This window comes from Papaver somniferum, chromosome 6 (genome assembly GCF_003573695.1).
Source record: "Papaver somniferum cultivar HN1 chromosome 6, ASM357369v1, whole genome shotgun sequence".
In the NCBI taxonomy this organism is placed as follows: Eukaryota; Viridiplantae; Streptophyta; class Magnoliopsida; order Ranunculales; family Papaveraceae; genus Papaver; species Papaver somniferum.
Window position 1 is genome coordinate 3,740,307 of NC_039363.1, and position 26,539 is coordinate 3,766,845.

General features: G+C 37.0%; 2 protein-coding genes across 2 annotated transcripts; both read right to left on the reverse strand.

Annotated features, from left to right (window-relative positions):
• Positions 1 to 4,029: 4,029 nt before the first annotated feature.
• On the reverse strand, positions 4,030 to 8,841 carry LOC113286715. Its single transcript, XM_026535312.1, has 16 exons — positions 8,837 to 8,841; positions 8,659 to 8,744; positions 8,418 to 8,542; positions 8,208 to 8,327; positions 7,660 to 7,845; positions 7,416 to 7,577; positions 7,089 to 7,261; positions 6,855 to 7,007; positions 6,369 to 6,739; positions 6,025 to 6,213; positions 5,843 to 5,953; positions 5,549 to 5,760; positions 5,253 to 5,463; positions 4,870 to 5,107; positions 4,622 to 4,772; positions 4,030 to 4,538 (listed from the first exon to the last, which is right to left on the reverse strand). Exons 2-16 carry the CDS (start codon positions 8,705 to 8,707, stop codon positions 4,242 to 4,244), a joined length of 2,748 nt encoding a protein of 915 aa, XP_026391097.1. The 5' UTR covers positions 8,708 to 8,744; positions 8,837 to 8,841; the 3' UTR covers positions 4,030 to 4,241.
• A 16,710-nt stretch (positions 8,842 to 25,551) lies between these two features.
• Positions 25,552 to 26,539, reverse strand: LOC113290342. Its single transcript, XM_026539954.1, has 3 exons — positions 26,366 to 26,539; positions 25,890 to 26,223; positions 25,552 to 25,730 (listed from the first exon to the last, which is right to left on the reverse strand). The coding sequence occupies exons 2-3, from the start codon at positions 26,098 to 26,100 to the stop codon at positions 25,552 to 25,554; spliced, it is 390 nt and encodes a 129-aa protein (XP_026395739.1). The 5' UTR covers positions 26,101 to 26,223; positions 26,366 to 26,539.

Genomic DNA, 26,539 nt, shown 5'->3' on the forward strand with positions numbered 1-26,539 from the left:
GTTAACTTCCTCCATGTTTATTTTGTTGTATATTTTGTTTGAAAACAAACTCATTATTAAATATGTATCATCTGAGAGGAGTTCATGTATTTATTTCAGAAAGGGTTAGTTTTGGGTTTAATATTTGTTTGGAATTTTTAAAATAATTCTTAAATAGATGATTTAGAACCTAAGTGCCTCATTACGTAGTTAATTTCTTGGATTAGTCAGCTGCTAACTTTGGGGGCGCTACATACGTAACCAGAGTCGTCGTGACATATGTGACATAAAAAATCATTCTCAGATAAATGTAAAGTAAGTAAGTGAATTTGTAGTTTTAACCATGCAAGTCAATCGATTTGGAATGAGGGGTGAAATCGATATTGGAATGACAAAGAGGGACGAATATTATGGTTTTTGTGAAAATTGTTTCTAAATCCTTAAGTAGTTGAACAATTTCAACACTTTCTTGTTAGTCGTTTTTCCATCTACATAAGTATAATTGAAGTTAATGTTACGTTTAATTTTAAACATATGTAATTTGATTTCAATGAACTACCGTACTTTTAATTGATTAAAGTTATAATTACAAAGGTAGCATAACTAAAAGTTACAGTTTCTATAACGTCTTCCATTGTTATCTTCTGGGCCTGGAGTTTATTCTCCGAAATTCGGATGCCTCCACTTGCCAACAAACTTTGAAAATGATGAAAAGCGGATAGAGATGGTTGAAGATCACTAGGAAATTTTTTGAAAGTACTCGGTATCCTAACATATAAGCGGTTAGTTGTAGCGGTGTAATAATGTAATAAGGTTCACTTGGGTTTTAGGGCGAGAATGAAGATGAAATGTGTCTACGATCAGGTTGTATCACTGGAGGTTGAGAAACATGAACAATTTATCAATGAAGTTCAAATTTAACAAAGATGATATTATATTCTGTGGAGACAATTCTTCTTCAATAATAATTATGGATACAATTCCCATGCAACGTTTACTGTGCAAAGAGAATTATGGAATTCTTCTTCAGTTATCATCATTGAATACTGTTGTTAGTTCTACGCATGTTTTACCAACTGAGGTTCAATATTTACTCTCAGAGTTTACTGATCTTTTCAAGCTTCCAACTTCTCTTCCCTCGAAACGTGTGCACGACCATCGTATTCCTTTGCTACTTGGTTCTGCTCCGGTAAATATTCGCGCGTATCGGTATCCATATTTTCAGAAAGATGAAATCGAAAAGATTGTTTCTGAATTACAACAATATGGTTTTATTCGACCTAGATCCATCCCTTATTCATCACCTATCTTAATGGTACGTAAAAAGGATGGTTCATGGCGGATGTGTGTAGATTATTGTGCTTTAAATAAGATAACCATCAAAGATCGTTTTACAATTCCTATGGTGGACGAATTATCAGATGAGTTACATGATGCTGTGATATTTTTGAAGTTGGATTTTCATTATGGTTTTCATCAGTTAAGAGTAAATAAACCAAATATTCCTAAGACAGCGTTTCGCACTCATGATAGCCACTACGAGTTTCTTGTTATGGCCTTTGGATTATCAAATGCACCAGCCACTTTTCAAAGCTTCATGAATCATATTTTCAGGTCTTATTTGCGAAGGTTCGTGCTTGTTTTCTCTGACGACATTTTAATCTACAACAAAAGTCTTGCTGATCATTTAAGTATTTATCTATAATGTTTGAACTGTTGTATCTGCATAAGATCTTTGTCAAAGAATCAAAGTGTGCTTTTGCAAAAAAATCTATTGGATATCTTGGCCATATAATTTTTCTGACGGAGTTTCAGTGGATAATGAGAAGATTTTATGTATCTCTTATGGGCCAATTCCTACTTCAGTTAAAGAATTACGGGGTTTCTTAAGATTAGCTGGATATTACCATAAGTTTATAAAGAATTTTGGTAAAATTAGTGCTCCATTGACTCAACTACTGAAGAAGGATGCCTTTTTGTGGAATGGCAAAGTCACTGAAGCTTTTGAATCACTCCAGCATGCTCTTACAACCACACCAGTCTTAATTCTTCCAGATTTCTCGAAAGAATTCATGTTGGAATGTGATGCTTCTGGCAACGGATTGGGTGCTGTTCATATGCAATCCAAGAGACCAATAGCGTATTTTAGTAAGCCTTTATCTGGTAAGAATTTAAATCTCTCTATTTATGATAAAGAGATGATTTCTATTATTTCTGTAGTTCAAAATGGCGCCCTTATTTACTTGGGAGACATTTGAAGATATATACAGACCATCGCAGTCTTAAATATTTTTTGGACCAAAAGTTATCTTTCATGGAACAACAGAAATGGCTATCTAAGGTATTGGGATATAATGATGAGATCATTTTTCGTTAAGGAAAGAAAAATATCGCAGCTGCTGCTTTGTCACGTACTTCAGGCACTGTTTTTCTTTTTTCCGCGCCAATTTTTTCTGGTATTAATGACATCATTCTGGAACGTCACAATGACCCATAACTTAGTTTATTAATTAAACATCTACGTGATGATGCTCACTCCAAACTCCATTTTTCGTATACTAATGGTGCATTACGTTATAAAGGTCATATTGTAGTGCCTCAATCTTCTACATGGTGCCATAAAATATTCGAAGAATTTCATTCGAATCTCATTGGTGGCCATGCTGGTTTTCTTCGCACCTATTAACTCTTATAACAAAACTTCTATTGGAAAAGTACGATATCTTCAATCAAGAGTTTTATTTCTCAATGTGATATATGCCAAAGAAATAAATCTGAAGCAATTCATCTTCCTGAGTTGTTAAATCCTCTTCCAATTCCTGCTGATATTTGGTTGGACATCTCCATGGAATTTATTGATGAATTTCCTCCTTCAAACCGTATGACCTCTATTCTTGTGGTCGTGGATCGGTTATCTAAATATGCACATTTTATAGCACTTAAACATCCATATTCAGCTAACTCTATTGCTGAATTATTTGTACGTGGAGTTGTACGTCTGCATGGCATGCCAAGAGCATTGTAAGTGATCGAGACCCAATATTCATGAGTAATTTCTGGAAAGCATATTTTGCTTTACAACAAACTAAACTATGTCGTAGTTCTGCTTACCACCCTCAATCAGATGGGCAAACAGAAGTTACTAATAGAACACTAGAATGTTATTTAAGGTGTTTTGCTGGAACTAAACCAAGTGAGTGGTCGAAGTGGTTACGATGGGCATAATTGTGGTATAATACAAGTTTTCATTCTTCCATACAAATGTCTCCGTATCAAGCAGTTTATAGTCGACCGCCACCAACAATTTCATCTTATCTTCCAGGGTCTACATCTGTTAATTTTTTTGATACTGCTCTCAGATCTCGAGACCACACACTTCGAATTTTGAAATCGCAGTGGGAAGCTCCTCAAACAAGAATGAAGAATGATGCCGACTCTAATCGAACTGAACGCCATTTTCAGTAAATGATTGGGTTTTTCTTCGTCTTTAACCATACATATAAAGCATTGTGGAAACTCAAGCTCATTCTAAACTTTCACCTAAATTATATGTACCTTTCTGTGTTTTAGAAAAGATTGGAAGTGTTTCTTATAAGTTGTACTTGCCTAATTCAAGTCGTATTCATCCAGTATTTCATGTTTCCCAACTAAAGTTGAAACTGGGTTCTTCCATTTTGGTAGATACAAATTTACCAATTACTGTTGATTATGATTAGTGGGAACCAGATATCATTATAGAACGAAAATTTTTCAAAGAAGGAACTCATGCTGGAACAAAATGGTTGATCAAATGGAAGGATCATCCGACAAAAGACGCAACTTGGGATGATGCTGACGAATTAGTACTTCGTTTTCCATATTTTGATGCTTGGGGATAAGCAATTTTTCGAACGGGATGGAATGTTGCGGTGCCAACAACACAATAACTTAGCTATACTTTAACACTTATACTCGGTTTTCTTTGGTTAGTTTCTTTATTTAGATAGCTTCTTAAAATTCGTTATTTTTGGATAAACAAGTTTAGTTAGCCATAAATACTTAATCATGAGCTTGTAGAGAATTAGAAAATCAATACAAAAACAAAGTTCTTTTATTGTTTCTTCACAGCAAAGGTGGCAAATCCCCATAAAAAAAGATTTTATCTTAGGGTTCTTATTTTATGTTTATGTTTTTGTTTTGAACCCTAACACTTTGTTACCTAGTTGATAACATATATATCTTCCGAATTTCCAATGGTTGATTAATATATCTTGCATGGATTCTTATCGACCTTCCACAGCAGTGATAGTAACATAATTACTTGAGCCTCGGTTTGGCCCCGAATCTGGATTATCTGATGATGCAGGGAAAGTATATGGAGGTTCTTTCGGAGATGGACGATTAGTTTCACTGGTAAGCATGATATCTACTTCAGCCATTGTTGGCCTGTCTATTGCTCTATTTTGAACACATAGCAAACCTATATGTATGCATTTTATCACTTCTGATGGAGAGTATAAATCACCCAAAGTCTCGTCCACAACCTCTGACCATTTTCCTTCGTTCCAAAGTTTCCAAGTCTGGAACAAAAATTTCAAATCATGTCAGTTAATAATCCATAACTCATTAACCTACTGAAGAGTTGATGGATATAAATACTTACATGAAGCAGAAGGTTTGAAGGTTGTTCAGGATTGTAAAAGCTGTTATTTCTCTTACTGCTGACAATTTCTAGTATCAATACCCCGAAACTAAAGACATCTGACTTTTCCGAAAATTTGCCTCCCATTATATACTCGGGAGACATGTAACCACTGCATTTGATTGTGAAGACACGTTATACAATGCATATAAGTAACAAAGACGATCATTTGAAATTTAAGAGAATGATTACGGAAGCATGGAGCTCACAATGTACCAACAACCCGGTTAGTTTCAGCAATAATTTGGTCACCACCAAATATCCTTGCCATTCCGAAGTCTGAAATTTTAGGCGTCAGGTTTTCATCCAATAAAATGTTACTGACTTTGAGATCTCTATGAATAACTCTTAAACGAGAATCACGGTGAAGGTAAAGAAGTCCCCGAGCAATCCCTCCAACAATATTGAAGCGCTTATCCCAATCCAGTTGTGCATTCTTACTTGGGTCTGTCGCCAGTGTACATTCATGAATTAGCCATGGTGGAAAACTGGTTCGTACTGAATGTAACATATATGAAACATGGAACAAATTTGAAAGGAATTTTCATAATGTTTCAAGCAGAGTTGATAGAAAAGTAGGAAAAAAACAAACCAAATAAAAATGCATCCAGGCTACCCTTGGGCATGTATTCATAAATTAACATGTATTCTTTTCCTTGAATGCCGCAACCCAGCAATCTCACAAGGTTACGGTGTTGAAGTTTGGAAATCAATACAACCTCGTTCTTGAACTCTTCTATCCCCTGTCCGGAGTTTTTAGACAGTCGTTTCACTGCTATTTCCTGTTCGTTTTGCAGTTTACCCTAAAAGCCATCATCCATATAGTGATTAAAAATGTCCAGTAAGTTGACCTCTATTGTAGTAATATACAACCCTACGTGAACTTACCTTATAAACTGGCCCAAACCCTCCTTCTCCCAGTTTATTTTTTAAGCAGAAGTTGTTTGTAGCATTGGATAAACAAGCAAAGTTAAATACTTGCAGTTCTTGTGTTTCTCCTTCTGTTTTACCATCCTTAAACGAGTTATCTGGAGTGTCGTTGTAGGTTGACTTGGATTTCATCAAATCTTTCAACACCCCATGCAGTCCTTTCAATCCTTCTGGGGTATTCACCAACAAAGGAAGAAAATGAGTTTATTGGTTGCAGCCGCAAAAACAACATTAATGGTGTAGTATATCTACCTCTTTTAGTCTTGTATCTCTTGAACAGGTAAATGCTGCCTAAGACGCACATGATAGTTACCACCAAAGCGAAAATAGGTATGACGATCTTCTGTAGTGTCGCCTTCCTGACTGAGAATTTCGAAGACATGGTAAGAAAATATTTATAATGAAGAGTCCAATAAGAGGTGAAACATCATTACCTGCAGTTAACTGGAGGTAATTGTTGTCGATGATCCACTTGAAAGACCAATTATTAGCAACATCATTCTTGAATGACCAATATGCCCATCCAAAAGAAGCTGAACCATAAACATCTAACTGAGCACTACCATACTTTTGATAGTCCTTCAGAGACCACTTGCCTCTTCCAAATTCATTCACCCATTCCCCTGTATTCATTTCCAACAAAACAATGTCTGACTTTTGGTAGTTATGTGGTTGCTATGTACAAACTACTCTTCCTATCTTGAGTTGGCGGGAAACTAGTTTCTAAATAAGAACTTCCAATAAAATCGTAAGTATGTTTCTGCAAAGAAAGGGTTACCAATAAACACCAATGGCCCATTAGCAGCGTTTAGGGCATTTATTTGAGTTTTCCTGGTAGCATATAGGTAATTGATATTCTCCTGTAGGCTCATATTGTTGAATATCGAAGGATTGAGATTATAGTAGTGCAAGTCCACCACAACGTTTGATTTTCCTTTACCAGTGTTGGCCTTATAAAGCACTGCAGGGTCTGGGTTTGCACCATTATCGCTAATCAACTGACACATTATTACATAAGCTGTAGCTGAATGTTTCCTCACAACGTTATATCCGTCATTGTAATACTGCTGTAAGGTATTGAAAGGAACATCAGGAGAATGTGGTTCACTCAAAAGGTCAATCCCCAATAGAGCTGAATTGTTTCCGTACCTGGGAATGAAAGATGGCATAGATACTCATTAGGAGATATAAGAACACATTAAAAGTGTCCGGGCAACTGGTTAAGATATTGTTAGTTAATTCGTAAGAGATAAACATATTTTACTTGGAAACTAGAAATTCTATAGTATCAAGGCTTTGCTGAATATTATCTGATACTGGCCAGTCAACAGAACCATCACGACTAGAACTGTGATCCTTTCCATTTTGGGAACCCGGAGCTGCGTGAAGGTCAATTATGCATTTTAAGCCAAATTCTCTGCATAACAAGTTTAGGTAAGTCCATTTTCAAAAAAGCTAGGAACTAGGATGACAAGACAATTAAGAAAGAGAGACCCACTTTGCCCATTTGAATGCATTATCTAGAGTTGCCAAACTTCCCCCAACATAAGGAGCTGGTGGATTGGGATCTTTGGCAATCCACCACCCTACAGGAATCCTGACGGTGTTTATACCGTGTTGTTGGCTAAGAAACTGAAAGTCTTCTCGTGTAATATAGCTTTTCCGATGTTCCTGCAGTTCAAACGAAATTTTGAAACATCATTCTCCATGTTCCATTTCATATAGAAGTGTAAGCCGCACTCAAATTCTGTTAACAACCGTTAAGTTGTTCCCTTTCATTTATGAAAGCAGTTGATATTGAAAGATAAGGGACTTGGAAAATTACAGTAAGCACTTTTGTTGCATTTTTTCGTCCATGCCCATTGGATAGCTGATACTCTCCTTGCAAATAGTTACCAACAAAAGTCATATTAAATATAGCTGCGTTACCATCAGTAAATCCTGGCTTCCCAACATAGTCTGCTTTGAGCTCATTTTTAGATGATGCCTAAAAATATGTCAAAGATATAGTATGAGTTACCACAACCCGAATGGTAAGTAAGAAATTTAAATTCCTGAGAGTAACACACCTGCAGATATCTGCCGCTAGAATGTTTAAGAATAACTCTACCAAAGCTTGATCTTTCAATAGTAAATGTTTCATTCAAAGACGGTGATTTTGATGTTGCGAAGACAGAGGCCCCTTGTCCAGCACAGGATAAAAACTTTCCTTTGACAGCGCGAAACTGATATTCCAATTCAGCTACCCTCCATAACTGCAAGAGAGAGTAGTTGCATGATTTCACACATCTAGGGCATACACATTTTGTATTACTTAAAAGTACATTGGACTCGTTTAACTAGATAGACGAATTCAAGTTCAGCTTTTCACAAATATATATCGTTATTCATAATGCATGAGATCATCAAAATTACTAAGAGATACTCAGTTTAGTTTAAAAGTACATTGGATCATCAGTTTAGTTTTCATTCGTTTTTTTTGGAATCGGTTTTGGATGGGTTTGGCGAGTGTAGTTGGTGATGTACATCTTAAACTAAGAGATACTCAGACAATTTCATTAAATTTTATTATAACAGGTAAACATGGACGGAGAGAACATTTATATGACCATCTTACTTTGAAAGTTTCCCAAGTATCAGCTTTGTCTTGATCGACAAACACGCCTGCACCACCTCCGTACTTAGCACTTACATACTTATTTAAGCTCACAGATTTTAACTGAACCTCTGCTCCGTCCTGCATTAGAAATTTCAATATTATGCAACCACCTAAACTAAAAGAGCTTTAGCAAAATCACAAAAAATCACTCCCATAAAGAATACTTACAAGCATATCTCGATTGCCAATGCCATCAAATAGTGAAGGTCTCATCCATCCTTCAACAACCAACCATCCACCCAAGTTGACGCCTTTTACTTTCCCACCCTTCACTCCATCCATGGCGCACAGAGCTGAAACCAAAGAACAAACTCACGAATTAACGTAGCCAGTGTTAAAACTAAAAAAAAAAACAAAAAAAAAACTAACAATTGTGAAGAACGAAAAAGTAATTTCGATCATTACATACCAGAGTGTGCCCAAGAAATGAGAAGTAATGAAAGTAAAAGCCATTCCATGAGAAATGTTCGAGTGGAGTGGATACAAGATACAACGCTAAAACAAGAAACTGAAGAAAATTTATATAGCAGTTTAAAGTAGCTAAAGTGCGAGTGTTAAGTAGTGTACTAACAAGAGTCAATACCTACCTGTAACCTGCTGGACTCAGTAGATGAAAGACTACTTTCTCGGTTTCAAAAGGATTGGCAAGGTTTTCAAATACGGATATGTTCAAGGGGAACTTGGAAAAATGCCCCAACACCGATTGGAGGCACAATGTTGGAAATCTGCCCCAACATTAAAAATAATTGGAAAAATGCCCATTCTGTTAACATCACCATCAAACCCAGTTAATCTCACATGTGCAAGGTCACCATCACCACTAGAACCAGCATTAAAACAACCGACGCCACCACCAGAACATTAAACATGAATCCTAAACTCTGAATCCTGGATTTTGAACCCTTAATCCTGAATTTTGAAGGATATATTTGTCTTTTTTCTTTCCGTATATGTGGGCTCACACGTGTGGCTTAACTGAATTTTTGACGGAATGAGACAATTTTCCAAAATTTTAAATGTTGTGGCAGATTTCCAACATTACACCCCGTATCCGATATTTTCCAATTTTCCCCATATTTAAAAGACAGGCTTATTTTCTTAAACCGTACATCAAATGTCCTAGAACTCCTAATTTATCCATACCAAGAACCTCTTTTAACAAATTTAGGGATAATTTTTCTTTTAAGATAAATGGAACAAATGATTAATTTTTCTTAAAAACAGAGAGATTATACTAAGGCTTCTCGATAGTAAATTATTTTCTGTTAAAGGCAAAGGCCCACGGAGTATGATTAACACTCATGGAGTGTCAAGTGCGTTTACGCCTACATAGAGTGCGCGCCTAACGTCGTTGACAGGTGAAGCGCTATTTTTTCGTTAGTGGGTTGGTGCGCCCTCCGGTCAAGAACTGGGGCCTCACAATCACCACCAATATAGTAATAAAATATGTCGAGAAAGTAGACGATTCTTACTTATTTTAGCTTTTTTATTACAACTAGCTAGATTCTTATCTAAAATGGTGATAGTCGTACTACAGATAAGCCCATAATGACTCGTCCACTTGAGACCTGATTTGGAATTTCCTACAGAAGGAATTAGGATCAAAATCCGGGGTATCATGGAATAAGTTATTTTTACTTTTTTCGGGTAAAAATGAGGACAACTGACCTCTCAAAAATCATACACCAACTTTATTGACAGCAAAACTTAGATATTGCGGATTGGATTAATTTAAGTGGATCAGTTAGATTCGCAGTTACACATGACTCACTACCATTTAGTGGATTTAAACGGCATTGGTTGGGATGGTACGAGGTCAATAGGACATTATTGGCTTCTCACGCCTAGAATTGCATCAGCAGTTTAAGTTACCTGTTATCCTGGGATATCGCCCCTGCAGGTTGGGAAGATTATTGGAGTGCACCAAAGAAGGAAAAGAAACGAAAGTAAAACCCATCCAAAAGAAGCCGATTCCATGACTGGACCACCTCTGCAGTGCTTGACCCGCTAGATAAAAGCCTTTACTGGTGGTTCAAAAAAGTCAAAAGTGCCTAAAGCTCCTTTTGACTTTTCCCATGACAAACCAAGCCACACCACTACCACGATGGAACACCAAATTCATGATATCCGAGACTCAACATGAATTTCTACTAGGTAGTGTAGGTACATGAATTAGACCCGCCACGTGTCGGACGTAAAAAGAAGAAATAGAGATAAAGAATCTCACAAAAGATCCCAGTCAGAAAACTTGTCAAATCAAATGTCAGAGTTATCTCGTCGTCGATCACCCTGGGCGAAGTACGAAAAAGCGAGTGCTGAAGCGAAGAAACCCGCACCAAGTTGAAGTATCCAACAAGATATCAAGAATGAAGTAGTAAGGGACGAAGTAGGATTACTTGGACGAAAAGATAATCCACGAGATAGATAAATTATGGAGCAAGAAAGAGACAGGTGTCCCGACAAGCCCATGTGAAATAAGCGAAAGAAGGGGAAAAACTTTATGCAAAACGGTCTGGGCGAAGTGTAAATCGTTAATGTGAGATCTTGACGAGGTAAAGTGAACTGTAATTCATTAGGGTTGATTAGACTATAAATAAAATCCCTTGGCAAGATGAAGGGGATCGGATTTTTGAGAGTGGGAGAGCTAAATCTAGAGTGAGATTAGGGTTTCCTTGTACTCAAGTACTTGTATCTTTGTTACTTGAATGATTTTATCAATAAAGATATTTGTATTTACATTACTTAGTATGACTTGCATTTTGATACTATCACCTAGGGTGTACTATCGAATTTCCATTAGTTACATTTTGGCGTCCAAAAACATGGGACTTAGATTGGGGATTCATCCTCATCTAAGGAGTGGAAAAAAGCTGAAGTTGTATGAGAGAGAGATCTTAGTGAGGTATCCCATTTAAGACTAGGGTTTAAAGGATAACCGGTAGTGAAAATAGGATAGATTGATGACTAGAACACCAGATCGAGCGGCACACATGATAGCGACGAGGAGGAGCAAACAATTGGAGGCCAAAAAGGGAGGAAGAATGGAAAGAGCAGGAGCATCAGTTGCAGGAGGGGGATAACACGTGAACTAGCGGGATATTGAGGAGGCCAACGAAGATCGTTTTCGAGAGGGTTTTGTACATACTTCCGACACGAAAACTGTTGCCGGAGAAGCGATGACTCAGGAGGAAATATAGGAGAATATTGGCAAAGAATACATGAAGTTAGAGCAGCTAAGGGAGACACTCTGTCTTGAGAAGCAGCGAGACAGGTATTTAGCAGAGCAACATGCCCGATTGATGAGACAAAACACCAGGTTAGTGTTGTAGAATCGCCAGCTGAACCAAAAAGTAGCAGCTGAAGTCACAGATTCAGAGGTGGACACGATATCATCAGAAAAAAGGGAGTTACAACGAGAAAGATATACCCGCGAGGACAACGGAGGAGAGCGAAGAAAACGGTGTCGAAGAGAGAGCAGTGAAGAAAGAGAATTGAGGAGAGCACTGGAAATATCAAGATGGGAAGATCAAAGGCGGAGGTACGAAGAAGAACGGAGGCACGAGGAAGATGAAAGACAATGCGAATTCAATTGGAAGGATAAGTAAGAGAATATACACGGTGAAGGAAGGCTCAGTGTGATGAGAAGAGACCGTTGGGAGAGAAACGATGGGAACCTGAGAACATTGATAAACAATTCACGGAGAGGCGGCAAAGTGCAGCTGGCGGAGGCAATAAAAGAGGCCGACAAATCTCCATTTACCTATGAGATAATGAAGGCGGACATCCCAGAGAAATGCGTGCTGCCAAAGCTACCAAGCGTATTTAGCGGGTCTGAGAGTGTTGTACAATATTTTAAACAATACACCCTCTCGTCGATGCAATGGGGGCAAAATGATACGGTACTTTTTCGATTTCCCCGCGAGCTTGGCCCGTGAAGCATTATCTTGGTTTGATGGATTACCGGAAAAATCGATTTCGTTGTTCAAAGAGTTACAAAAGATATTTCTGACCACTTATATAACTAACAACATTTTGAGACCGGGAATTGAGACTATGTTCAATTTGAGAAGGAGACCCACAAAAAGTTTGCGAGGATTGGTGACGAGGTGGAGAACAGTATGCAGCGAGCTGACATGAAGAGTTGACGAGAAAAATTTCATCTTAGCTTTCGTGAACGCTTTAATCCCAACTGATTTGTTATACACTCAAATATTCATTATTCGAAACTCTCTGACGATGAATGAATTGAGAGAGTACCAACATAGCTTTGGAAGAAAAGCAGAGGCAAGTTAGAGAAATGACATCGATTCCTACGAAACAAGGAAACTCAAGGGTATTGCAACGAGAAAGTGCATGTCGTAGAGAATGATTCAAGGCCTGAGAAAGGAGAACCTTAAACCCTAATTGCAACGAAGCTTGTAGATGTATCAAGTGGATATCAAGAATTGATCGAGGCAGAATATCCTCGTAGCCTTATCTGGGAAATTACATTCCCGGTGTTTGTTGTTGTCTCATTAAAAACCTTTCCGATCAATAAAACCCTGCGGGAAAAAGTAACCTCAGTGAAGGAAAAGAGTTCAACATATCATTAAATGCTCCCCCTGATGTCAGACAATTTTCATTAGTCTACTGTAGTCAAAGGGAGTTTATCACACATTATTTTGGTGATCGACTTGATGTTTATAAGACCCTGTTTATCTTCAATTTTGAAGTAAAATATGTCGACATCATATCCTTGGATCCCTCCTTGATGTCGGAATCTCCCCCTGATTACTTTCAGAGTTTTTCCAGACAGTTCCTTTAGTCATGTATTTTTCGGAACTGAATATTGGTAATTAATGACTTAGAAAATAATCTACCATATATCCATATGATTACTTTCGTTGGAGAAAAGATTATTGTTCCTTCATAATCAAAAACTCTTGGATTGCACTTTCATTAGCATTCCTTTTAATGTCTTTGTAGGGATAAAATAAATTTATGTCAGTGGTTACTTTTAAGTACATAATTACATTCACTATACCATTCCAATGACATTGCGTTGGTGCGGAGCTATATCTAGCTAACAAGTCCCCTGAGGATGTAAAAATTTAATCGAGTACATTATTATACTAAGTACAACAATGCGTCTATTATACTTAGATATGAGAATTTCATCTTCCAACACATCTTCGTCATATTCCTTTGGAAGAAATGGTTACTTACTTACATTTGAACCTCAATTAATCATGGAAGTGCTATCAGGATGCATGTCTTTGTTAAATTTCCTGACAACTTAAGACATATGCAAACTGGTGGATTAATATACCACAAGCTCATTATTCGATCGAGCTTTCCCTAGAATTTTCATCTCAAATCGTATTTTAAATAGCTTTTAAGGTCTCTTATTACATCAAAAGTACACATCATGTCTGTACCATCAACATAAATATCTAAAATTCCAAATCAGGAACTTTCTTATGAATACATAAGGAAAAATAACTTACTTGTCTATCCCTTCCAAATCAAATAGCCACTTAGACGGGTATACCACATCCGCCTGATTGCTTGAATCTATAAGTGAGCGTTCTATCTAACAGTAGACACACTCTATGGTTAAGAGTTATTTGATTTAGGAAACAAAAGGATATCAAATACTTTTGTAAATATCTGCTATCTCTTGATTCTTTCAGAGATACGTAGCAACCCCATAGATATGTTGCATTTCAAGTCCATTGAAATTACCAAGCGAACTAAGTAGCGGAACACTATAACGTTCATTACAAGAGAACAATTCCAGGTATTTGTGAGAAACCTCGCGCCACAAGGCTAGTCCTTTTACTTCAAGACTTCTTTCTTCTCATTAGGCTTAGTGACAAATTAATTATGTATGTCCAATAGGTTTTATACTTGGTTGGTTAACACTACCATACCAAATACCTATATATTTGTCAAAGAACCAAGTTCTACCTAGATTATATAAGCCAAATATGCTCTTCATTGAAATTAAGCAACAAGGAGCTTGGTTCGATCTCATATTGATTTATTTCCTTAAGCAATTGTATAAGAAATTAATCATCAATATGCTCACATGATCTTTCCATCGACTCATGCACATTCTAATAATCCACTTGGGATGTCATTGTTCTCTGGAATGATTAAACTTCGGAGCGTCCTCCAGTTTGATTCATGGATATAGTCATACACAATCTTATGAGATGATTTCTGACGATATAAATAAGTTGTTCCTTACTCACCTATTTCCTTTATAGATGAGGATTGATCGAACCAATTGGTATCTCCAACTTCCTTTATGGATCCACGGCCTTAACCACACTTCCACTGAGTCTATGGTGTATATCCCTTATTGAGGATTCGTAACCTTGCAGGTAGGTTAGTGATTAAGATTTTTTTTTGTGGTTGTAGTAAATATGATACGTTTCAGACTTGTGAAGGAAATGAAATTTTTAGATTTAATAAAATTATATATACAAAAATATTAACAATGGGTGAGAGGTACTGGGACTAAGGATTTGGCCGAATTCTCTACACAAGGGTCATTCATATATTTTTTGACAATTAAAACTCAATAAAATTAACATGGACTCTGATTTTGCCGAGATAGATTCTCAAAAAATCGATTGTAAGTCCTAAGCATGATGTATCAAAACACCTAAGCTAAGCATACTTCATCGAATTAAATAACAACCAATTAATTCAAATCATATTTCAATTTTAAATTAATGCAAAAGTCATAAAAAAGAATAAAATAAATTTACCCGTGTATGAAATTCACCCTCCTCCGTCGTCCCAGTGTTGGGTTTAGCTCATCATGATAAAAACACGCTCAAAATATTTATTTATTGCTCAAATGGTGTTTACTATGAAGAGAAGAAGAGAAAATGGTGTAAACAGCTAATGTGCGACCCACATAAAGCGTCCAAAATCAACGACAAGTAAAAGTGTTGTTGTCGCTGTGGTTCTAAGACCCACACCTACGACCCACCGCTGTGCGTCCTTTTCACTGTTGATAAACGATTGTCCCTCCGAGTCTGTTCTTCGTGTTCTTGGTGTTCTTCATCAGCAGTAGCAGCAGAAACAGAGTTTCATAAACTCTTGATTTCTCGCTCCTGAGCTCTCCTATCGACCCCAAACTATCGACACCCTTCTCTAATGCCCCTCTACTCCTTATATAACCTTCCAGAACAGAAAATAATCCTCCATAACTCCATATAATTCTCCATCAGCGACCTTTATTCTCCACGGAAATTCGCAGGAAAAAGTTACCATTTTTAACTCCTTCACGCGTCTGTTATATGCAGATTCATTCCTACACGCTTTAGATTGAGTTTATCTCTTTGTAGCACACTTAACCTTCCCTAAAACACAACCGAGATCCCAAAATATCCGCGAGAGAGAAAATGCTTCCCTGTTCCGTGTGATTACATGCAATATTCCTTAATGATCGCATTCAATGCAGTTACCATTCCTGTTGTGATACGAAATAATATTTCCAACAGATCCCAGGAAAATCTTCGACTATAACTCTCCATATATGATCCATGCAATCACGCAGAAGACTGCCACAATTTCCCGCCAATTCTCAATATTCAAATGGAGAAGATGGTGCCCCCCCTAACCGTCTATGGAGTGTAACTAGCAGTTGTTCAACTGAGGTGAAAATAGTAAAGAAGGTTCCCCTTATTAAATGAGGTTCCCCTTATCCAAAGAAGGGGTTCGTTTAGCAAATATCCTCCGGGGGTGCAAAAACCACTTTTTGAGCCAATTTTGCCGCAAGAGCTTATTTCTCTAAAAATACCTACAAAGACATAAATAACAAAATAAATAGAAAATCGAGTACTAACAATACATAAAATTGAGACATATTAGACACATAAATGTGTCTATCAGTTAGGAGTTGGTATTGTGTGATCTCATCACTTTAGGGACATCAGTGTACATTCTGAAAATCGATTATTCTTTTTCACTTCACATTTACATTTGTGGAGTACAAGAATCAATATGAGACACAGTGGGAACACACCATGACAATTTTTGTCGTTCCCTTAAAATAAACTTTTTTTTGTCCCCCCCTAACGACGGGAAGACTGTCTCATTAAAATGACAAACCACAAATCTAGTGGTAAGAGATCTCCTGTCAAAAGTTTTAAAATGCGGATGATTGTTGGGAACTCATTTCCAACATACCTACTTAACAATTTTGAAAACCCATCATAGTACGATGTGGATTCGTAATGGCACATATATAGTGCAACCATAAAATGCATAAGAACACTAATTTCAGTCTTAAATCCAGCTACCAACTGGTACGCATAAAAGGTTGACTAATATTGGGTTCCAAAACGAATTAAATAAAGATGCGTCAATATTGCATATTCCCAAAGCAGGTGAAGGTAGGTTTGTACGCATAACCATGCCTTAGGAACCATCTGTAACTTTGATAATAGCATTTACGAGACCTTGGGGTATATGATACTCTGCATTGATCCTATTAAACATGCAATAACCATCAAGTCCTTTTGATGTACACTCGCTAGAATTTACAAGGGTTGGTGAGTCCTTACATGTAAAATATGTGTTAGTAGTTTTCAAACTCAAATTTCTTGGGAACTATAACTAGTCCAAAATGTCAAAATATTCACCAGATCCATAAGTCACTTTAATGGTCCGCATTCTGCATGAATATTTTTCTAAATTTCACCATGTTTTCTTTGTAATATGGAATTTTTACCATTTGCATCTTAGGATGGTCTCAATCCTGTTTTACTGAAAACTTTGTAGAAATGAGTGATATGCTTTCTTACCTTAAAGCATAGTGGGAAGGGGGTTGTGCATCTAGTAATTTAGAAAACACTTATTTTAAAAATGTCATTACTTCGCATTTTGTCAATATTTTCCCATTGCCTTGTCCACTCAAACACAGTGATGTACGTATGATTCCTTTCAAAATAAAACATCATGTCACTTCCAAAGTGCCTTTATGGTTATGCCAAAGCCGGTATGAGTCGATTCCCAACATTTCTTCGTCGGAGTCAATATGGATTCGATAATCGAAATACTATATTTATTTACATTTCACTAGATTGACTCATTAATTTCTCTAAGATATATTTTCTTCCAAATATATTAGAGACTATAAAAGATGCAATCAATTACATTCTTATCATTGTGAGTTTTCCATATGATATCCACTTGCATGAGTCTCTTTGGAATTTAACAAGGTGATTAGTTCTCGGTAAATATAGAGCTTTTGTGACTTTTGATCTTTTTCTATCTTGGAAATAAAACTTGAGCGTTGTTTCGCTCGATGATCCAATATCGTAGTCACATTATAAAGAATTAATTCAAAAACTAGTGTATATTCCTTAAATTACTGGGAGAAAACCCACTATCAGTTAGACATTGAATCTTGAGAGCTTATTCGTAACAGAAGTGGGATTCAACTCAAGTACTTTAGAGTAAATATATGTTAAGTTACAGGGGGGTGATATATTTTTCATCCAAAAATATCTCAAGTGCATTAGAAAATTTATGTCTCATGGGAATGATGTATTTTTCATTCCATAAGCGCAAACATTGGATCTAGTTCAATCAAATAACCATTTTCCAGGCAAAGTTCTTTTTGTCGTTAAAGTTCATGTGAAAAATTGGTTACTATTATGATACACACATTACATTGTATATACTAACATCTATGGCCAAGTGCATTTCCAATTCTTTCATTTATGATAGGATCTAGAGTTACATTTTATCTTCACCCCATATTCAGTTGATACCTGTACTTTGTTGTCATTACTATTGGGGAAAAAAATATATCTTTGTGTCATGATATATGTCTCCTTTTCACATGCTTTATATGAGTCGGTACTTCTAACCCTCATTACATCGGGGTTCTTTCCATTTTCAATTTTGCTAAATATAAATTAATTTGAGAAATTTCTTTATCTCACTAGGCCAAGAGAATCTCATTACACATGTCAACCACTTACTTTAAGTTGTAGTTCTCTTGTTGTCACACTTCAACATATACTGGTTCATTAGTATCATAGATGAAGTCGAGAAATGAAAATTTTCTGACTCATATCATCTTTTGTGAGTTCTTCCAAAAAAATGAAATACATGTGATTTTATTTGTAACGTATTTTTTGAAAATACTATCTCTTTAATAGTCGAGCAAGTAGATTGCATCCCGCTTTCAAATTTGGGTAGACAATATCATTTCTAAAAAAGAAGACTAGTCGAACCCATATAAACAGAAGACCAATCATGCCCACACATAATGTCATCAAATTAATCAATCTTTTTTTCTTTTTCTTTTTCTCAATCCAAAATGGGTTAAACAATAATACATGACAAGCTGGATCAAATGGCATGTACGAATCAAAATATGATAGACATTTCATGACCCATCCAAAAATTTGGTTAAGAATGAACCCTGAACCAATCATACATCATCTGGTTTAAAAGTTATATCATAACATGTGATGCAGCGGATATTAGAGAAACTAGAGAAAAGAGAAGTGTTGTTCAGACTTCAAATATTCCTAGGAATATCGACTATGACCGTTGATTAATATCTAGACTTCGGTTTCCCAACTTTAGATAAAAATCGATTAAACTTGAACAAAGTTTGATAAAGAAGATATATATTCCAAAAAAAGTTGCCCTCAACAATTTATGATGGACTCTTTTATAGACTTGGGGAAAAACCCTAACTTGCTAGTCAAGAAAGGATGAAAAAACCCCCTAAACCGACTCAGACCCTAATTTGCTATTTTTGGCAAATTTTGGTCGACCTAAAACAGACTCCTAACGAAAGAGTTATTAACAAAATAAAAACTTTCCTAAAATAGCAAAAACGTATGTTTGATGCCCAAAACGATGGAATTTGGCTAAATTCTGAAGACCAAGGCAATCGAAGATTCCTTGTCCTGTTCTTTGGCTTGTTTCCCATCGAAATGGACCCCTAAGGATCTAAATTACGAAACTTGGATTTTTAGCCTCCAAATAGGCTATAGCCTGCTCATCTGCATCATTCTCTCGGGGTTGGGAGAAATTCGCCCTCGAATTTGTCGTATCATCATCAGAATTATCACCACAAAAAGGCACTAAGTGTTTGACATTAAAAACATCAGAAGTACGGATGTGACTTGGAAGCTTCAACTTGTATGCATTTGAATTAATATTTGCGACAATTTCCCAGGGACCAATCTTGCGCGCCTTCAATTTGTTGTACTCGCCAACTGGAAAACGATCCTTTGTCAATATTGCCCAGACAAAATCCCCTACTTCAAACTCGACAACTCTGCGTTTCTTATCTGCCGCCTCCTTGTACCTTTCATTAGCTCGAAGCAACTGTTCTTCGGCCAACTTGTGAACTTGCTGCAGCTGTTGGATACGTTCTTCAACACGAACTTCAATTCTCTTCAAATCAGGAACACGAGCTAAATCTATTGGTGCTCGTGGATTTTATCCATAAACAACCTCGAACGGACTCATACCCAGGCTACGGTTGACTGAACGATTAAATGCAAATTCAGCTTGGCAAAGTTTCTGGTCCCAACTTTTCGGATTGTCTCCAACCATACACCGTAGTATATCACCCAAAGAACGATTCACAACTTCTGTTTGACCATCACTTTGAGGATGATACGCACTATTGAAATTAAGTCTTTTATTAGCCAATTTCCACAAGGTTTTCCAGAAATAACTAAGGAATCTTGTGTCTCGATCACTGACTATTGAACATGGTAATCCATGTAGACGATACACTTCTTGGAAGAACAATTCAGCTACCTTCAGTGCATTAGTAGTCTTCTTGCAAGCAATAAAGTGAGACATTTTTGAAAACGGTCGACAACAACAAATACTGAATCATGCCCCCTCTGAGTTCGAGGTAAACCCAATACGAAATCCATGCTCAAATCTGACCATGGTTGGATTGGAACTTTTAGTGGTATATATAACCCTGCATTGGTTGCTTTTCCTTTTGAAACTTGACAGATTCGACATCTGTCCACGAATTTAGCAACTTCACGCCTCATTGTTGGCCAATAATATGATTTTGAAACAAGCTGGAAAGTCTTATCTCTACCCATGTGCCCCTCGTCATGTAACTCCTTAATAATCTTCAATCGAAGACTAGAATCGGGAATACACAACTGGTTACCTTTAAAGAGAAATCCTTCATGCATAAGGTAATCACTTCGTTTTCCTAGACTGATATTATCCATAATCTCCAAAAAGTGTGGATCAGTTAGAATATGTTCAGAATACGAATCAAAATCTATTACCTCAGTTCGCATGGTGTTGAGTAACATACTTCGACGGCTTAAAGCATCAGCAACTTGATTCTGCGACCCAGCTTTGTGCTTCAGTACAAAAGTGAACTCTTGCAGATAAGAAGCCCACTTACCATGTCTAGATGAAAGCTTCTCTTGCCTATTGATATGCCTTAAAGAATCATGGTCAGAAAACATAATGAATTCGTTATGAATTAGATAGTGTCGCCAATGCTTCAAGGCTTGAACTATGGCATAAAACTCCACATCATATGTACTGTAGTTGGTCTTAGCACCATTCAACTTCTCACTAAAATATGCTACAGGTCGTCCTTCCTGACTCAAAACAACTCCAATTCCCACCTTCGATGCATCACAGTGTAATTCAAATGGCTTGCTGAAATCAGGTAACACCAATAGTGGTGCGGTTATTAGTTTTGTCTTGACTGCTTCAAAAGCTTTGTCAGCTTCCTCAGACCATGAGAACTTTCCTACTTTCATGCATTCAGTAATGGGTGCCATAATGGTGCTGAAGTGATGAATAAAACGCCGGTAAAAAGAAGCGAAACCATGAAAACTCCTTACCTCGTGCAGTGTAGTGGGTGTGGTCCAATTTCTTACAGCTTCAACCTTGGAATCATCTACCTTTATTCCATCCTTGGTTACGACATAGCCGAGAAATAAAATTTGGTCATTTATGAATGAACACTTTTTGATGGATGCAAATAATTTTTCCCGACGTAGAGTTGAAAGCACTTCTCGAAGATGTTGAAAATGCATGTTCATATCAACACTATAAATAAGAATATCTTCGAAATAAACGACCACAAAAGTACCGATAAAGGGCCTGAGAACTTGATTCATTATACGCATGAATGTACTAGGCGCATTGGACAATCCAAACGGCATAACCATCCACTCATATAACCCTTCTCGAGTCTTAAAAGTTGTTTTCCACTCATCACCTTCTCGAATTCTGATCTGATGGTACCCACTCTTCAAGTCGAGTTTGCTAAATACCTTCGCTCCACACAACTGATCTAGCAGGTCATCCAATCTAGGAATTGGAAAACGGTATTTTACTGTGATTTTGTTGATGGCTCGACTGTCAACACACATTCTCCACGTTCCATCTTTCTTTGGAATCAACAAGGCCGGTACAACACAAGGACTTAGGCTCTGTCAGATCAAACCTTTCTGTAACAACTCTTCCACTTGACGACGAAGTTCTTCATGCTCCTTAGGACTCATTCTATAATGCGCTTTGTTTGGCAAGCTTGATCCAGGGATGAGATCAATATGGTGTTGTATATCCCGGAGAGGTGGTAGCTCGTCTGGCAACTCGTTAGGGAAAACATCAATAAATTCCTTAATTAAAGGTTGAGCTGCAATAGGGATACTACTTTCATCCGGCTATTGGTCTTTGCTAATCAACACATACAGTTCTCCTGCATCTTCTGCCTCAACTTCAAACTGCTTAAACGACAAGAGATTGGTAGTTTGTCCGGTAGATGGTTTAGGTGCAATTTCTTTGCTGGGTACAAGTACTATACGTACGTCGTTCCATAAAAAGCTGTAGGTATTTTTATGCCCGTCATGACTAGTTTTCCTGTCAAACTCCCATGGTCGACCCAACAACAAGTAACAAGCATCCATACTAGTAATGTCACACCATATTTTATCTTTATATTTGTTACCAATCGAAAAAGAAACCAAGCAACGTTTGTTTACTTTCACCTCATTCCCTTTCTTAAGCCAAGAAAGTTTATATGGATGCGGATGTGCCTTGGTTTCCAGCCTAAACCGTTTCACGACCTCTTCGTCAATAATATTCTCGCAACTTCCAGGATCAATAACTAAACGACAAACTTTTCCCTCGACCGTACATGTCGACTGGAATATATTATTACGTAACCAGTTGTCGTCCTCATCTGTACGTGGAGTGAGAAAACTTCTTCTTGCTACAAAGTTCACTCCTGTATCTCCTGTAACTACTTCATCACTAGGTTCAGAGTCATCCTCTGGATCCTCATCATATTCAGGTTCCCAATCATCTTCTTCACGATTGTCTTCATTGAAAAGAACCTTGTTCACACGTTCTACTTTGCGACAGTCAGTGCCTTTGTGCCCAGTTTCACCGCACTTATTACACTTGCCTCCAAAATAGCTGATTGGAGTTTTACTTGGGGTCGAAACCGAATTAGGTTTGTTAACAGTACTAGTTGTTGACGTACTACGATTACTTGTTGGAGAAGATGCTACATTGTTACCCCAATTTGAACTTCTACGCCCCACTTGTTTCTCTACCTGCCTTGCTCTATGATGTGCATCCGATATAGAATAACAGTCAAACATGTTAAGTGTATCCTGATATTGCTGAGGAAGACCACCTACATAACGTGCGACTCTTTGATCATATGACTCCGACAAATCGTTAAGAGAAAGTAATCGATAAAATTCCTTCGTGTACTCGTCTATAAAACGTGTTCCCTTGCATAGGTTTTGTAGTTGCTGGTACATCAAGCTGATATAGTTGTGTGGTAAAAATTCTGCTCTCATATGTTTCTTCATCTTCTCCCACGAGACAAACTTCTGCTTCCCTTTACGAGAGCGTTGTAGTTTGTGTTGTTGCCACCACGAATTAGCTCTTCCCCGAAACATAGTTGCGACCAGCTGAACTCGTTTGTTATCTGGTACATCCTTAAATTCCAATACTTCCTCAGTTGTGTTCAACCACGAAAGAAACTCCTCCGGTTCTAAACCTCCATAGAATTCTGGAACCTCCACTTTTATTCCGGCCTTCCAGCGCTCAGAATCGTCACGTTGGATTATCCTACCTTCACGGCATCCTCTACCAAAAGGGTTGGTATAATCCCCTTATTCGTTGGTATTATCCTCTTCTTCCTCGTCTCCTTCTTCATGATGAATGTTATTCTGACCCATCATCACTCGGATTTCATTCAATAATTCTTCCTTCATCGTATTATAATCAATTGGATCAACTTCTTGGCCTCGAACACGACCTCGACCACGACCTCGACCAACTGGTAACCTTGGCATATTACTAACCCTGGAATCGAACTGGCTCTGATACCAACTGATGCAGCGGATATTAGAGAAACTAGAGAAAAGAGAAGTGTTGTTCAGACTTCAAATATTCCTAGGAATATCGACTATGAACGTTGATTAATATCTAGACTTCGGTTTCCCAACTTTAGATAAAAATCGATTAAACTTGAACAAAGTTTGATAAAGAAGATATATATTCCAAAAAAAGTTTCCCTCAACAATTTATGATGGACTCTTTTATAGACTTGGGGAAAAACCCTAACTTGCTAGTCAAGAAAGGATGAAAAAACCCCCTAAACCGACTCAGACCCTAATTTGCTATTTTTGGCAAATTTTGGTCGACCTAAAACAGACTCCTAACGAAAGAGTTATTAACAAAATAAAAACTTTCCTAAAATAGCAAAAACGTATGTTTGATGCCCTAAACGATGGAATTTGGCTAAATTCTGAAGACCAAGGCAATCGAAGATTCCTTGTCCTGTTCTTTGGCTTGTTTCCCATCGAAATGGACCCCTAAGGATCTAAATTACGACACTTGGATTTTTAATCTCCAAATAGGCTATAGCCTGCTCATCTGCATCAACATGTGAAATCACTCATCTTCCCATCACATGTATACAAATTGGATATGGCAGACAACTAAAGATTAGGTAGTCAGAATTTCAGACTACTCCCCTATCAAGTCACCATTATAAATAATGAATTCAAATTTATTAAATATAAAAATAAAAGTTTAGCTATACGTTTTACATCCTTATCAAAATTACGTTAATTGTAATTTAGATAAGGTCTTTACTCCCCTACGATAATTTTGTGTAACGATACACAAAATTATCGTAGTCGGAAAAAAAAAAGTCTCTCTTTTACGGCAACTGTGATGACGCTTTTGATAGCAAAGGAAAGAAGAAAAATATTAAATCGTAGGTTCCAAATTTAGCTTCATGGTAGAACTCGTGCTGATAACGTTTTGCAGTGGATTATGGAGAATAGGATAAAGAGATAGAAAAGGAGAAGGATTCCATATTGATATGATTAACCCTATTACATATTTATAGTATCCTTTATATACAATAGGAATAGAACCCTAGCTATTATATTGGGCTGCACATCCATGGGCTAAACCCCTACGGATTTTTTTAGCTCTCATGTTATTTTCGTTTCCTAGTTATGCTTTCGGAAAATGGGTCATTTTTCCAAACAATTTTAAAACATGGTTCAAATGAATGAGTAAAAATTCGTATGGGTGAAATGGACACAAAAAATATAGCAAGATTCATCCTGGCTTAAACTTTAAAAATAACAAGGATGAAACTGGATGCATCCTTATATAAATTAAAAATAAGAAAAAATATTTGAAAATGGGTAGGATGAAACTAGTTACATCCTAGCTATTTTTATACTTTTGTCCATTTAAACAGTATCAAAATCTAGATATCTTTTTCACCCAGAAATTATTAATTTTGAACTTTTTAACCAATTTTGTGTTATGCTTTTTTCTTCGTTATTTCTTTCTCAGGTGATCAAGACAGTACGTTAGGACACGGCTTTAGTTGATGTAGAGTTCCCGGTTAAACTGCTACAAACTCAAAAAGTAAATTTCAACATGTGAAGTAAAAGTTACATATCGACTACATACACTATTCAATCGTTATAAGTACACGGAAGCAAAATGCTTAAGACATCTGATTACAGGGTGGAGTTTATTTATTCTTATTCATAGTTGTCCCGAGTCAGGACCATACACTCATGTGACTACATGTCAATCAGAGTAGCCGGAAATTACATCTATTTTTGCTAACTTGGTGAAGTTACCTGCATCGAATAGTTCAAATCAGAATTTTCTTCTTTTTTTTTTTGGTCAATTAAAAAAATCAGAAAAGTTAATGATCAGAGTAACATGATATCTTTAATATCTTTATATATTAATGCTGGTATGATTACAAAATTTGGACCTATAACTGCAGGTAATTCTGGTTGATGTTCCACTTGAATGACCAATGATTATTCACATTCTTGAATGACCAATATGCCCATCCAAAAGAAGCTGAACCATACACATCTAACTGTGCTCTGCCGAAGTTTCGGTAATCCTCTGTAGACCCGCCTCTACCAAATTCGTTCACCCACTCCCCTGTATTCATTTCCGACAAAACATTTGAGTGACTAATTGGGATCTTGATGTTGCTCTGAAGAAACTACCACTTCTTTTTTGTTTCGAGTCAACAGGCAACTAGTTTTGAAATGAAACATCCAAAACAAACAAAGTATGTTTCTGCTAATAAAGCCTTACCAATAAACAACAACGGTCCATCAGTAGCATTAAGGGAATCCATTTGAGACTTCCTATTTCTATATAAGAAATCGATATTCTCCTGTGTGCTCATATTTTCGAAGGAATTATCATAGAGATTATAGTAGTGCATGTCCAATACTACTTTTGATCTACCAGTGTTGGCCTTATAAATGTCAGCTGGGTCTCCAGGGCCAATCACCTGACTCATTATTACGTAAGCTGTGGATGAATGTTTTCTCACAATGTCATATCCGTCATTGTAAAACTTCAGTAACTTGTCCAAAGGAACTTCAGGAGAATGTGGTTCATTCAAAAGCTCAATCTTCAGTACCTGTAAATGAAAGATGACATGCATGCTCATTAGGGGCTGCAGATGGAAACACGATAAAAGTTTCCAGGGATTTGTATAAGCAATATTTATTAAATAAGACTGTTGTAAGAATATCTGTATCCAAAGATAAAACATACTTTACCTGGAAGCTAGGAATTCTATAGCTTCAAGGCTTCGCTGGATATTATCTGATATCAGCCAGTCGATAGAGCCGTCACGGCTAGAACTGTGATCCATTCCATTTTGTGAACCAGGAGCTGCGTGAAGGTCAATTATGCATTTTAAGCCGAACTCACTGCAGAACAAGTTTAGGTAA